Source organism: Gobio gobio, assembly GCF_949357685.1.
Source record: "Gobio gobio genome assembly, chromosome: 24".
NCBI classification, from domain to species: Eukaryota; Metazoa; Chordata; class Actinopteri; order Cypriniformes; family Gobionidae; genus Gobio; species Gobio gobio.
The window spans coordinates 41,331,335-41,343,586 of NC_137120.1; the positions used below are offsets into that span (position 1 = coordinate 41,331,335).

Consider the following 12,252-nt stretch of genomic DNA (forward strand, 5'->3'; position numbering starts at 1 on the left):
ATGCACTTTTATGATGGACAGATGCACTTTTATGATGGATAGATGCACTTTTTTATGATGGATAGATGCACTTTTATGATGGACAGATGCACTTTTATGATGGATAGATGCACTTTTATGATGGATAGATGCACTTTTATGATGGATAGATGCACTTTTATGATGGACAGATGCACTTTTATGATGGACAGATGCACTTTTATGATGGATAGATGCACTTTTATGATGGACAGATGCACTTTTATGATGGACAGATGCACTTTTATGATGGATAGATGCACTTTTTTTATGATGGATAGATGCACTTTTATGATGGACAGATGCACTTTTATGATGGATAGATGCACTTTTATGATGGAGAGATGCACTTTTATGATGGACAGATGCACTTTTATGATGGACAGATGCACTTTTATGATGGACAGATGCACTTTTATGATGGATAGATGCACTTTTTTTATGATGGATAGATGCACTTTTATGATGGACAGATGCACTTTTATGATGGACAGATGCACTTTTATGATGGATAGATGCACTTTTATGATGGACAGATGCACTTTTATGATGGATAGATGCACTTTTATGATGGATAGATGCACTTTTATGATGGAGAGATGCACTTTTATGATGGATAGATGCACTTTTATGATGGACAGATGCACTTTTATGATGGACAGATGCACTTTTATGATGGATAGATGCACTTTTTTTATGATGGATAGATGCACTTTTATGATGGACAGATGCACTTTTATGATGGACAGATGCACTTTTATGATGGATAGATGCACTTTTTTTATGATGGATAGATGCACTTTTATGATGGACAGATGCACTTTTATGATGGACAGATGCACTTTTATGATGGATAGATGCACTTTTATGATGGACAGATGCACTTTTATGATGGATAGATGCACTTATGATGGATAGATGCACTTTTATGATGGACAGATGCACTTATGATGGATAGATGCACTTTTATGATGGATAGATGCACTTTTATGATGGACAGATGCACTTTTATGATGGATAGATGCACTTTTATGATGGACAGATGCACTTTTATGATGGATAGATGCACTTTTATGATGGACAGATGCACTTTTATGATGGACAGATGCACTTTTATGATGGAAAGATGCACTTTTATGATGGACAGATGCACTTTTATGATGGATAGATGCACTTTTATGATGGACAGATGCACTTTTATGATGGATAGATGCACTTATGATGGATAGATGCACCTTTATGATGATAGATGCACTTTAATGATGGAGAGATGCACTTTTATGATGGATAGATGCACTTTTATGATGGACAGATGCACTTTTATGATGGATAGATGCACTTTTATGATGGACAGATGCACTTTTATGATGGACAGATGCACTTTCATGATGGACAGATGCACTTTTATGATGGACAGATGCACTTTTAGGATGGACAGATGCACTTTTATGATGGACAGATGCACTTTTAGGATGGACAGATGCACTTTTATGATGGACAGATGCACTTTTATGATGGAGAGATGCACTTTTAGGATGGACAGATGCACTTTTATGATGGACAGATGCACTTTTAGGATGGACAGATGCACTTTTATGATGGAGAGATGCACTTTTATGATGGACAGATGCACTTTTATGATGGATAGATGCACTTTTATGATGGACAGATGCACTTTTATGATGGAGAGATGCACTTTTATGATGGAGAGATGCACTTTTATGATGGATAGATGCACTTTTATGATGGATAGATGCACATTTAGGATGGACAGATGCACTTTTATGATGGAGAGATGCACTTTTATGATGGACAGATGCACTTTTATGATGGATAGATGCACTTTTATGATGGACAGATGCACTTTTATGATGGACAGATGCACTTTTATGATGGACAGATGCACTTTTATGATGGACAGATGCACTTTTATGATGGAGAGATGCACTTTTATGATGGACAGATGCACTTTTATGATGGATAGATGCACTTTTATGATGGACAGATGCACTTTTATGATGGATAGATGCACTTTTATGATGGATAGATGCACTTTTATGATGGATAGATGCACTTTTATGATGGATAGATGCACTTTTATGATGGATAGATGCACTTTTATGATGGACAGATGCACTTTTATGATGGATAGATGCACTTTTATGATGGATAGATGCACTTTTATGATGGATAGATGCACTTTTATGATGGACAGATGCACTTTTATGATGGATAGATGCACTTTTATGATGGACAGATGCACTTTTATGATGGATAGATGCACTTTTATGATGGATAGATGCACTTTTATGATGGATAGATGCACTTTTATGATGGACAGATGCACTTTTATGATGGATAGATGCACTTTTATGATGGACAGATGCACTTTTATGATGGAGAGATGCACTTTTATGATGGATAGATGCACTTTTATGATGGACAGATGCACTTTTATGATGGAGAGATGCACTTTTATGATGGACAGATGCACTTTTATGATGGATAGATGCACTTTTATGATGGACAGATGCACTTTTATGATGGAGAGATGCACTTTTATGATGGATAGATGCACTTTTATGATGGATAGATGCACTTTTATGATGGACAGATGTACTTTTATGATGGACAGATGCACTTTTATGATGGACAGATGCACTTTTATGATGGACTGATGTACTTTTATGATGGACAGATGCATTTTTATGATGGATAGATGTACTTTTATGATGGACAGATGCACTTTTATGATGGATAGATGCACTTTTATGATGGACAGATGCACTTTTATGATGGATAGATGCACTTTTATGATGGATAGATGCACTTTTATGATGGACAGATGCACTTTTATGATGGACAGATGCACTTTTATGATGGATAGATGCACTTTTATGATGGACAGATGCACTTTTATGATGGACAGATGCACTTTTATGATGGGATAGATGCACGTTTATGATGGACAGATGCACTTTTATGATGGATGGATGCACTTTTATGATGGATAGATGCACTTTTATGATGGATAGATGCACTTTTATGATGGACAGATGCACTTTTATGATGGAGAGATGCACTTTTATGATGGATAGATGCACTTTTATGATGGACAGATGCACTTTTATGATGGATAGATGCACTTTTATGATGGACAGATGCACTTTTATGATGGATAGATGCACTTTTACATAAAAACACAGCAAAAACAGTCATTTTAAAGGGAAAAAATACTGTACTTTTATTTAATTTCAAAGGAATTGTCAACAAATATCCAATATATACACGGGTCCTTCAATATCGGAGAAGTATTGCATCACTAATAGTGCTATATCAGTATAGACTCTCTCTCCTATTAGAAGTTGAACTGGTGCTCAAACACACTTTATTCTGCACTGATTTCTGCGTTCGCACTGGAAGACGCCGCTCCACAGCCGGACCTACGAGTCTAGAACCGCACAGTTCTTCCAGTGGAACGTCACACTCTCTCTCTCTCTCTCTCTCTCTCTCTCTCTCTCTCTCTCTCTCTCTCTCTCTCTCTCTCTCTCTCTCTCTCTCTGCGGGACACAGGGCTCTCACACACTCTTGGACTCAGACAGTCATCATCTGTCCGTTGTGTTGGTGTGTTTGTGAGTGTTTCCTCAGCCCGGCGTGCTGAAGCGCTCCATCGCCTCCTCCATCCGCTCTCGAGCTGAGGTGTAGCGCCGCTTGATCTGCCGCACGTGATCCTCTTCCTCCCGCTGCAGAATACGGAGGAAGTTCTGGAGTTCGGGAAAGCTGAAGGCGTCCCACTGAGAAAACAACAACACTGTCAATACATCTACCTCAAGAGTAGGAATATTAGGGCTGGGTAAAAAAAATATTGATTTGAATCGATTCTTAAAGGGTTAGTTCACCCAAAAATGTAAATTGTGTCATTAATGACTGAGCCTCATGTGGTTGGACACCCGTCAGACCTCCGTTCATCTTCAGACACAAATGAAGATATTTTAGTGTAAATCTGATGCTCTGAAAGGCCTCCATTGGCTCAACTTTACACTCTCAAGACCCTTAAAAGACACTAAAGACTAAAGTTACAAAGTCCATCTCACTACAGCGGCTCTACAATAACTTTATGAAGACGAGAATAGTTTCTGTGCGCAAAAAAACCCTAAATAACGACTTATATAGTGATGACGATTTCAAAACACGGCCTCATGAAGCTTCGAAGCGTTATGAATCAGTGAGTCGATTCAGCGGTTCAGAGCGTTATGAATCAGTGAGTCGATTCAGCGGTTCAGAGCGTTATGAATCAGTGAGTCGATTCAGCGGTTTGGAGCGTAATGAATCAGTGAGTCGATTCAGCGGTTCAGAGCAATATGAATCAGTGAGTCGATTCAGCGGTTCAGAGCGTTATGAATCAGTGAGTCGATTCAGCGGTTTGGAGCGTAATGAATCAGTGAGTCGATTCAGCGGTTCAGAGCGTTATGAATCAGTGAGTCGATTCAGCGGTTCAGAGCGTTATGAATCAGTGAGTCGATTCAGCGGTTTGGAGCGTAATGAATCAGTGAGTCGATTCAGCGGTTCAGAGCGTTATGAATCAGTGAGTCGATTCAGCGGTTCAGAGCGTTATGAATCAGTGAGTCGATTCAGCAGTTCAGAGCGTTATGAATCAGTGAGTCGATTCAGCAGTTCAGAGCTTTATGAATCAGTGAGTCGATTCAGCAGTTCAGAGCGTTATGAATCAGTGAGTCGATTCAGCAGTTCAGAGCGTTATGAATCAGTGAGTCGATTCAGCGCTTCAGAGTGTTATGAATCAGTGAGTCGATTCAGCGGTTCAGAGCGTTATGAATCAGTGAGTCGATTCAGCAGTTCAGAGCGTTATGAATCAGTGAGTCGATTCAGCAGTTCAGAGCGTTATGAATCAGTGAGTCGATTCAGCAGTTCAGAGCGTTATGAATCAGTGAGTCGATTCAGCAGTTCAGAGCGTTATGAATCAGTGAGCCGAAAAATGATTCGGATTGCGTTTCAAACCGCCAAACTGCTGAAATTTGGCGATTCAAACCGCTGATTCTACTCACTGATTCATAACGCTCTGAACTGCTGAATCGACTCACTGATTCATAACGCTTCGAAGCTTCATCAGGCCGTGTTTTGAAAATATCTTCATTTGTGTCTGAAGATGAACGGAGGTCTGACGGGTGTCCAACCACATGAGGCTCAGTCATTAATGACACAATTTACAGTTTTGGGTGAACTAACCCTTTAACCCTGTGTGTGCCGTCTATAAAGGCCTTCTGAAGCGAATTGACGCGTTTGTGTGAGAAAAATATCTATATTTAAAACTTTATCAAGTAAACTTTCGGCTGACCGAAACTAGAGAATGTGTCATGTGTTGTACCCGATATATATCCACAATAATCGAATCGGAATTATGAAATTAGTGTCAATACCCAGCCCTAATGTATATAATATATATATATATAGTTCTTTCGATTACTCACATTCACTTCCCCGGTTTCATTCTCTTTAAGAACCAAACTGAGGACTTTCTCATTGGGTCCAGCACACAGACGCAGGAACAGCGGACGCTCATCATCCGCCATCTTCCTCAAGTACACTGAAGACAGAGAGACAATAGGAATATGATCATTAGGGCTGGGGATTGACACAAATTTCACAATTCGATTAGATTCACAAGCTTTCGATTGGATTCGATTCAATATCGGTTATTTTAGATATATATCAGCTATAATACATGGGCAATTTTCTCAAGGGAAACTAATGTTGTAAACTATGGGAGTCAGTTGTACTACATTAGCCGACTAATATTGAAGGTACAAATTGACTGATTTGTATACAAACACTTAAATTACACTTTAATAAAATAATAATAAAGTGATAATATTAACTTTACAATTACATAATCATATTTATACTCCAATTCGTTAAACATTTGGCTGTCATAAAAACTTGCCAGATTTATTCATAGGCTACATACATGCATTAAATATTGAAGAACATTAAATATGACAATCAATATGTAATGTGGTGCATATAATTATTATAATGCTCGGCTCTAGAGTTAATTTTTCTAGCTGACTAATGAGTTTATGGACACTGGATCTGGTTTTTCTGAGGTAAATGTGACGTTACATGACATTGTTTACTTTTTAGCCGTTTTACTGACGTCTTTCTGCGGCTGAAACACTTGAGCGATTCTATGTGACTTTATACGGATTTCAGTGAGTTGTTCTGTAGCTTTAACACACTTTCAAAGCTCATTCATGTTTATTTCGCGCTGTAACTGGTATTAATGCGGAAGAGAAGATCCGTTCATGTTTGCTCCGCGCTGCCGGTTTTAATGTGGCGTTCACACCGGACGCGATTCGCGCGAAGGTGGACACTTGAACATTTTGAGTTTACTCGCTTCAATCGCGCGCAAAATTTGTGCGAATTGCGTGTGAGCTTCACTGCACAACAGACGTGATTCTCCTCATGGGCGGGGCTTCTGCCAGCGGCTCGTCTCGTTGAGAAATGGCTGACATGGGCTGTGTTTACACGACTTTTTTTGTTAAAATCTACTGTTAATGTGTGACAAAACGTAGTTTTAAGACTTTTTCAGTCGATAATGTAGTTGTTTAAAGCTCAAATCAGTGGTTTATTTATATAAAGAGTGCCTATTTGAACATGTGATCTGGTGTTTTTGGAGTTGTGAGCTCCAGTAGATTTATTTCATGTAGAGCGTATTATACCTTTTATACCTTTGTATTATTGATCAAACATAAACTTGCATTTAACAAAAAGAGACTGTGTTGTGTTTCATGTCATTTCATGTTATCACAGTGATAATCATATTGTCTGAACCAGATATTAATATACAGATTTTCTCCTCATTGTTGTCACTACTAGAGCAAGCTCCTGATTGGTTAACGCGGCGCGAAATATCTGCCAAAGTTCAGATTTTTCAACTTGAGCGATTCCCGCGATTCGTTCAAAACGCTCAATTCGCGCCGCAGAATGCCATTTCGCGTCTCTGCATTGACTTAACATGTAAATCACTCGCGCGAATCGCGTCCGGTGTGAACGCACCATAAGCTTGAGCTAAGCCAAAGCGATCTCGCGCCACAGCACCAAAGCAGTATTTATGCTTTTGAATTTCTTTAAAAAAAAGACGTAATTTGAAATCTGAGACTTTGTTTTATATCAATAGTAATAAAGCACAAAGATTATAGTGATTTATTGGATGGGAGGTGCGCTACAATGTTTATTTCATTCATAACTGACAACAGGATGACTAATCGATTCTTGGGATTTAAGAATCAATATTGTTTTGTAAAAGTGAGAATCGATTAAAATCGAGAAATCGATATTTTTTACCCAGCCCTAATGCTGCGTTCACACCAAACGCGAATAGAGCGTCTGGAGCGAGTGATTTCAATGTTAAGTCAATGGAAAGGCGCGTTGACGCATGTCTGGATATGCGTTCAGCGCAAATAGAGCGTCTTACGCGATACACGCGAATGGTGCTTTTGTGCATTCACGCGTTTGAAGTGAATTCGCGTCTGACGCCTGAGATGAAAATTTTTAACTTTGGGGTCAATTCGCGCCGCGTTAACCAATCAGGAGCCTGCTCGCTGCAGTCACATGGTGAAGTGACAATGAGAAACCCCGCATAAATTAAAAATACTACTGTGTCACAAAATGTAGTTTTAAGACTTTTTCAGGTGGGAATGTAGTGGTTTAAAGCTCAAATCTGTGGTTTATTTATAAAGAGAGCGCCTATTTAAAAAACATAATCTTGTGTTTTTTCTTGATGTCCTGAAGTGGCTCGTCTTGTGTGGATCTAACGGCCGATCTTTGGTTTTCTATAATTTGTTTTCTGCCAAATCGTTTTGACTGAGGGCAAAGAGAAGTTTCATAACTTTATATTTTAAGGATATTTAAATACACATGCAGTGAAGATAATGTAGGCGTCGCCTGGACCACGTGTGTGTGGCTATTAATGTTTAATATATATTTTTAATGAAAATGAAAAGAGGCAGAGTGGTGTTTTATGACATGTTTCTCCTGGAGTGCCTTGAACGAGCGTCTATTTCGCTTCAAACGCTCGATTTATACACGCGTCCAATTCGCCGCGGATGCATTCAAAATGTTCGCGCGTGAAAATAGACGCGATTTTGGCGCTCTATTCGCGTTTGGTGTGAGCGCAGCATAATGATGATGATATGAGGCTGTCAGATGAAGCTCACCCTGATCCTCCCGCTCGCTGCGCTCGAACAGAGAGAACTTGGCCGGGTTATCGACCACGGTGAACTTCTTCAGCAGCGCCGCGATGACCTCCGAGGCCCGCGTGCTGGAGCTGATGTGCAGGTGTTTAACGGTGTCTCTGGGCAGGTAGAAGGAGGTGCGAGGCTTCAGCGCTTCAGAGCATTCCCACCCCGAGGAAGAGGAAGAGGAGGAGCTGCGGGACGGAGGGAGAGACACGGGCCGCGCCAGCTTAAACTGGACCTTAATGAAGCCAGTGTACGACCCATCGCGGTTCTGAGGACACAACAAGCACAACTAATCAATCAATAATACTGCAATGGAGAATGGCAAAATTAAGACAGAAAGTCATAATTATGAGATGAATAGTCAAAATATGACAATTATGAGGGAAAAAAAATCTAAATTATGACAGAAAATCTTTGTAAGAAGTCAAAATTATGACAATTACGAGAAAAAAAAATCTAAATTATGACAAAAAATCTTTATAAGATGTCAAAATTATGGCATAAAAGTCAAAATTAGGACAGAAAGTTATAATTATGAGATAAAAAGTCAAAATATGACAATTATGAGAAAAAAAATCTAAATTATGACAAAATCTTTATAAGTCAAAATTGACAATTATGAGTAAATAAATCTAAATTATGATAGAAAATCTTTATAAGAAGTCAAAATTATGGCATAAAAGTCAAAATGATGATAGAGAAAGTCATAATTATGAGATAAAAAGTCAAAATTATGACAATTATGAGTAAATAAATCTAAATTTGGACAGAAAAACTTTATAAATCAAAATTATGGCATAAAAGTCAAAATTAGGGCAGAGAAAGTCATAATTATGACAATTATCAGAAAAAAAATCTAAATTATGACAGGAAATCATTATAAGAAGTCAAAATGATGGCAAAAAAGTCAAAATTAGGACAGAGAAAGTCATAATTATGAGATAAAAAGTCACAATTATGACAATTATGAGGGAAAAAAAATCTAAATTATGACAGAAAATCTTTATAAGAAGTCAAAATTATGGCATAAAAGTCAAAATTAGGGCAGAGAAAGTCATAATTATGAGATAAAAAGTCAAAATTATGTCAATTATCAGAAAAAAATCTAAATTATGACAGAAAATCTTTGTAAGAAGTCAAAATTATGACAATTACGAGAAAAAAAATCTAAATTATGACAAAAAATCTTTATAAGATGTCAAAATTATGGCATAAAAGTCAAAATTAGGACAGAAAGTCATAATTATGAGATGAATAGTCAAAATATGACAATTATGAGGGAAAAAAAATCTAAATTATGACAGAAAATCTTTGTAAGAAGTCAAAATTATGACAATTACGAGAAAAAAAATCTAAATTATGACAAAAAATCTTTATAAGATGTCAAAATTATGGCATAAAAGTCAAAATTAGGACAGAAAGTTATAATTATGAGATAAAAAGTCAAAATATTACAATTATGAGAAAAAAAATCTAAATTATGACAAAATCTTTATAAGTCAAAATTGACAATTATGAGTAAATAAATCTAAATTATGATAGAAAATCTTTATAAGAAGTCAAAATTATGGCATAAAAGTCAAAATGATGATAGAGAAAGTCATAATTATGACAATTATGAGTAAATAAATCTAAATTTGGACAGAAAAACTTTATAAATCAAAATTATGGCATAAAAGTCAAAATTAGGGCAGAGAAAGTCATAATTATGACATAAAAAGTCAAAATTATGACAATTATGAGAAAAAAATCTAAATTATGACAGAAAATCTTTATAAGAAGTCAAAATTACGGCATAAAAGTCCAAATTAGGACAGAGAAAGTCATAATTATGACATAAAAAGTCAAAATTATGACAATTATGAGAAAAAATTCTAAATTATGACAGAAAATCATTATAAGAAATCAAAATTACGGCATAAAAGTCAAAATTCGGACAGAGAAAGTCATAATTATGAGATAAAAAGTCACAATTATGACAATTATGAGGGGAAAAAAATCTAAATTATGACAGAAAATCTTTATAAGAAGTCAAAATTACGGCATACAAGTCCAAATTAGGACAGAGAAAGTAATAATTATGACATAAAAAGTCAAAATTATGACAATTATGAGAAAAAATTCTAAATTATGACAGAAAATCATTATAAGAAATCAAAATTACGGCATAAAAGTCAAAATTAGGGCAGAGAAAGTCATAATTATGAGATAAAAAGTCAAAATTATGTCAATTATCAGAAAAAAATCTAAATTATGACAGAAAGTCTTTATAAGAAGTCAAAATGATGGCAATTCTACACATATATATGTGTTCTTTGTGAATGAATAAAGGAAGAGTGTAAGTGTGCCTGATCTCCACACAGGAGGCCTCACCAGAAGCATGAAGAGGTTAGTGTTGACCTGAGCGTTGTATTCTCTGACCTTCTGCTGAGTCTCTGAGGCGGACAGATCCTGCTTCCTGCAGTCCAGCGGCTCATCCTGCAGGACAGAGGACAGGAAGTGTGTGAGCATCACATCACCACCAGGGGGAGGCAGAGACACCTCTAGCAGTCAAAAAAAGTCAAAAATATGATTTTAAAAGTCCTCATTATTAGATAAAAAGTCAAAAATATGATTTTAAAAGTCCTTATTATTAGATAAAAAGTCAAAAATATGATTTTAAAAGTCCTCATTATTAGATAAAAAGTCAAAAATATGATTTTAAGTCCTTATTATTAGATAAAAAGTCAAAAATATGATTTTAAAAGTCCTCCTTATTAGATAAAAAGTCAAAAATATGATTTTAAAAGTCATAATTATTAGATAAAAAGTCAAAAATATGATTTTAAGTCCTCATTATTAGATTCAAGTCAAAAATATGATTTTAAAAGTCCTTATTATTAGATAAAAAGTCAAAAATATGATTTTAAAAGTCCTCATTATTAGATTCAAGTCAAAAATATGATTTTAAAAGTCATAATTATTAGATAAAAAATCAAAAATATGATTTTAAGTCCTTATTATTAGATAAAAAGTCAAAAATATGATTTTAAAAGTCATAACAGTGAGATAAAGTTGAAAATATGATTTTAAAGTCCTCATTATTAGATAAAAGTACAAATATTATTTTAAAATGTCCTCATTATTAGATAAAAAGTCAAAAATATGATTTTAAAAGTCTTCATTATTAGATAAAAAGTCATAAATATGATTTTAAAAGTCCTCATTATTAGATAAAAAGTCAAAGTAGTAATTATTATTAGCAAATACTATAAATGATATGTCGGCTTTACACACAACTTCCACAGACACAGGAAAACAACCCTCCCTCATCCAGAAATAGCCGACAGGAAGTGGGAACACACACACACACACACACACACACACACACGTCTGAGGAATGAGCAGATTTTCAGTCAGCCCCATTAACTCTAATACTTCATGTTTGATTTATTCCCGAAATTTGTGGGAAAAACTCAAATGTTTTCTCGCTCCTTCCCAAGTTTTCGACTTTTCTTTATTTTAGAAAAGAACAGATAATCTATCAATATCTGTCGTTAAAAGTACCATACGAATTGAATTACAAAATGATTAAATATTTATTGTCTGGTTAAATTAAATATTTAAGATAATAAATAAATAATAAAGACAAGTACTTATTTTTATCTAAATATTAATGCATATTTTAAAAATGTATTGAGACACAATCTGAGGCATTATGGCTCCTATATCTATGCAAAATACTAACTAAATAAATACGCGATATATGTTTCAGTGACGTCACACATATAAACACAAGCCTGCTCCAGTGATCTGTGAAAGAATGGCGAGCCTCATGAATAATAACGAAGCTTTAATTAAGAGTCTTTTTACTGATTATGGGCTGTATAATGAGACTGCAGATGCTTTGACTTGTTAATCACGGTAAGTGCCACTCAGCATGACGTCATCTCGAGGAAACACACACACGCGCATACACAAAACACAATTAACTACA

The 12,252-nt window shown here is 35.8% G+C and overlaps 1 protein-coding gene across 10 annotated transcripts in view; it reads right to left on the minus strand.

Moving 5' to 3' along the window:
• Nucleotides 1-3,149: 3,149 nt before the first annotated feature.
• rassf1 (Ras association domain family member 1) overlaps nucleotides 3,150-12,252 on the minus strand; it is a 19,647-nt gene continuing 10,544 nt past the window's right edge. For 2 of the 10 annotated variants that reach the window (XM_079808090.1, XM_079808085.1), the window contains 4 exons: nucleotides 10,698-10,754; nucleotides 8,253-8,544; nucleotides 5,505-5,620; nucleotides 3,241-3,812 (listed from right to left, as the gene is read on the minus strand). In XM_079808090.1, coding sequence (XP_079664216.1) covers nucleotides 3,663-3,812; nucleotides 5,505-5,620; nucleotides 8,253-8,544; nucleotides 10,698-10,754 — 615 coding nt within the window. In that variant the 3' untranslated portion in view covers nucleotides 3,241-3,662. Of the gene's footprint in view, nucleotides 3,813-5,504; nucleotides 5,621-8,252; nucleotides 8,545-10,649; nucleotides 10,755-12,252 lie in introns of all 10 variants that reach the window. The other 8 variants (XM_079808087.1, XM_079808088.1, XM_079808091.1 and 5 more) reach the window with 6 other exon arrangements.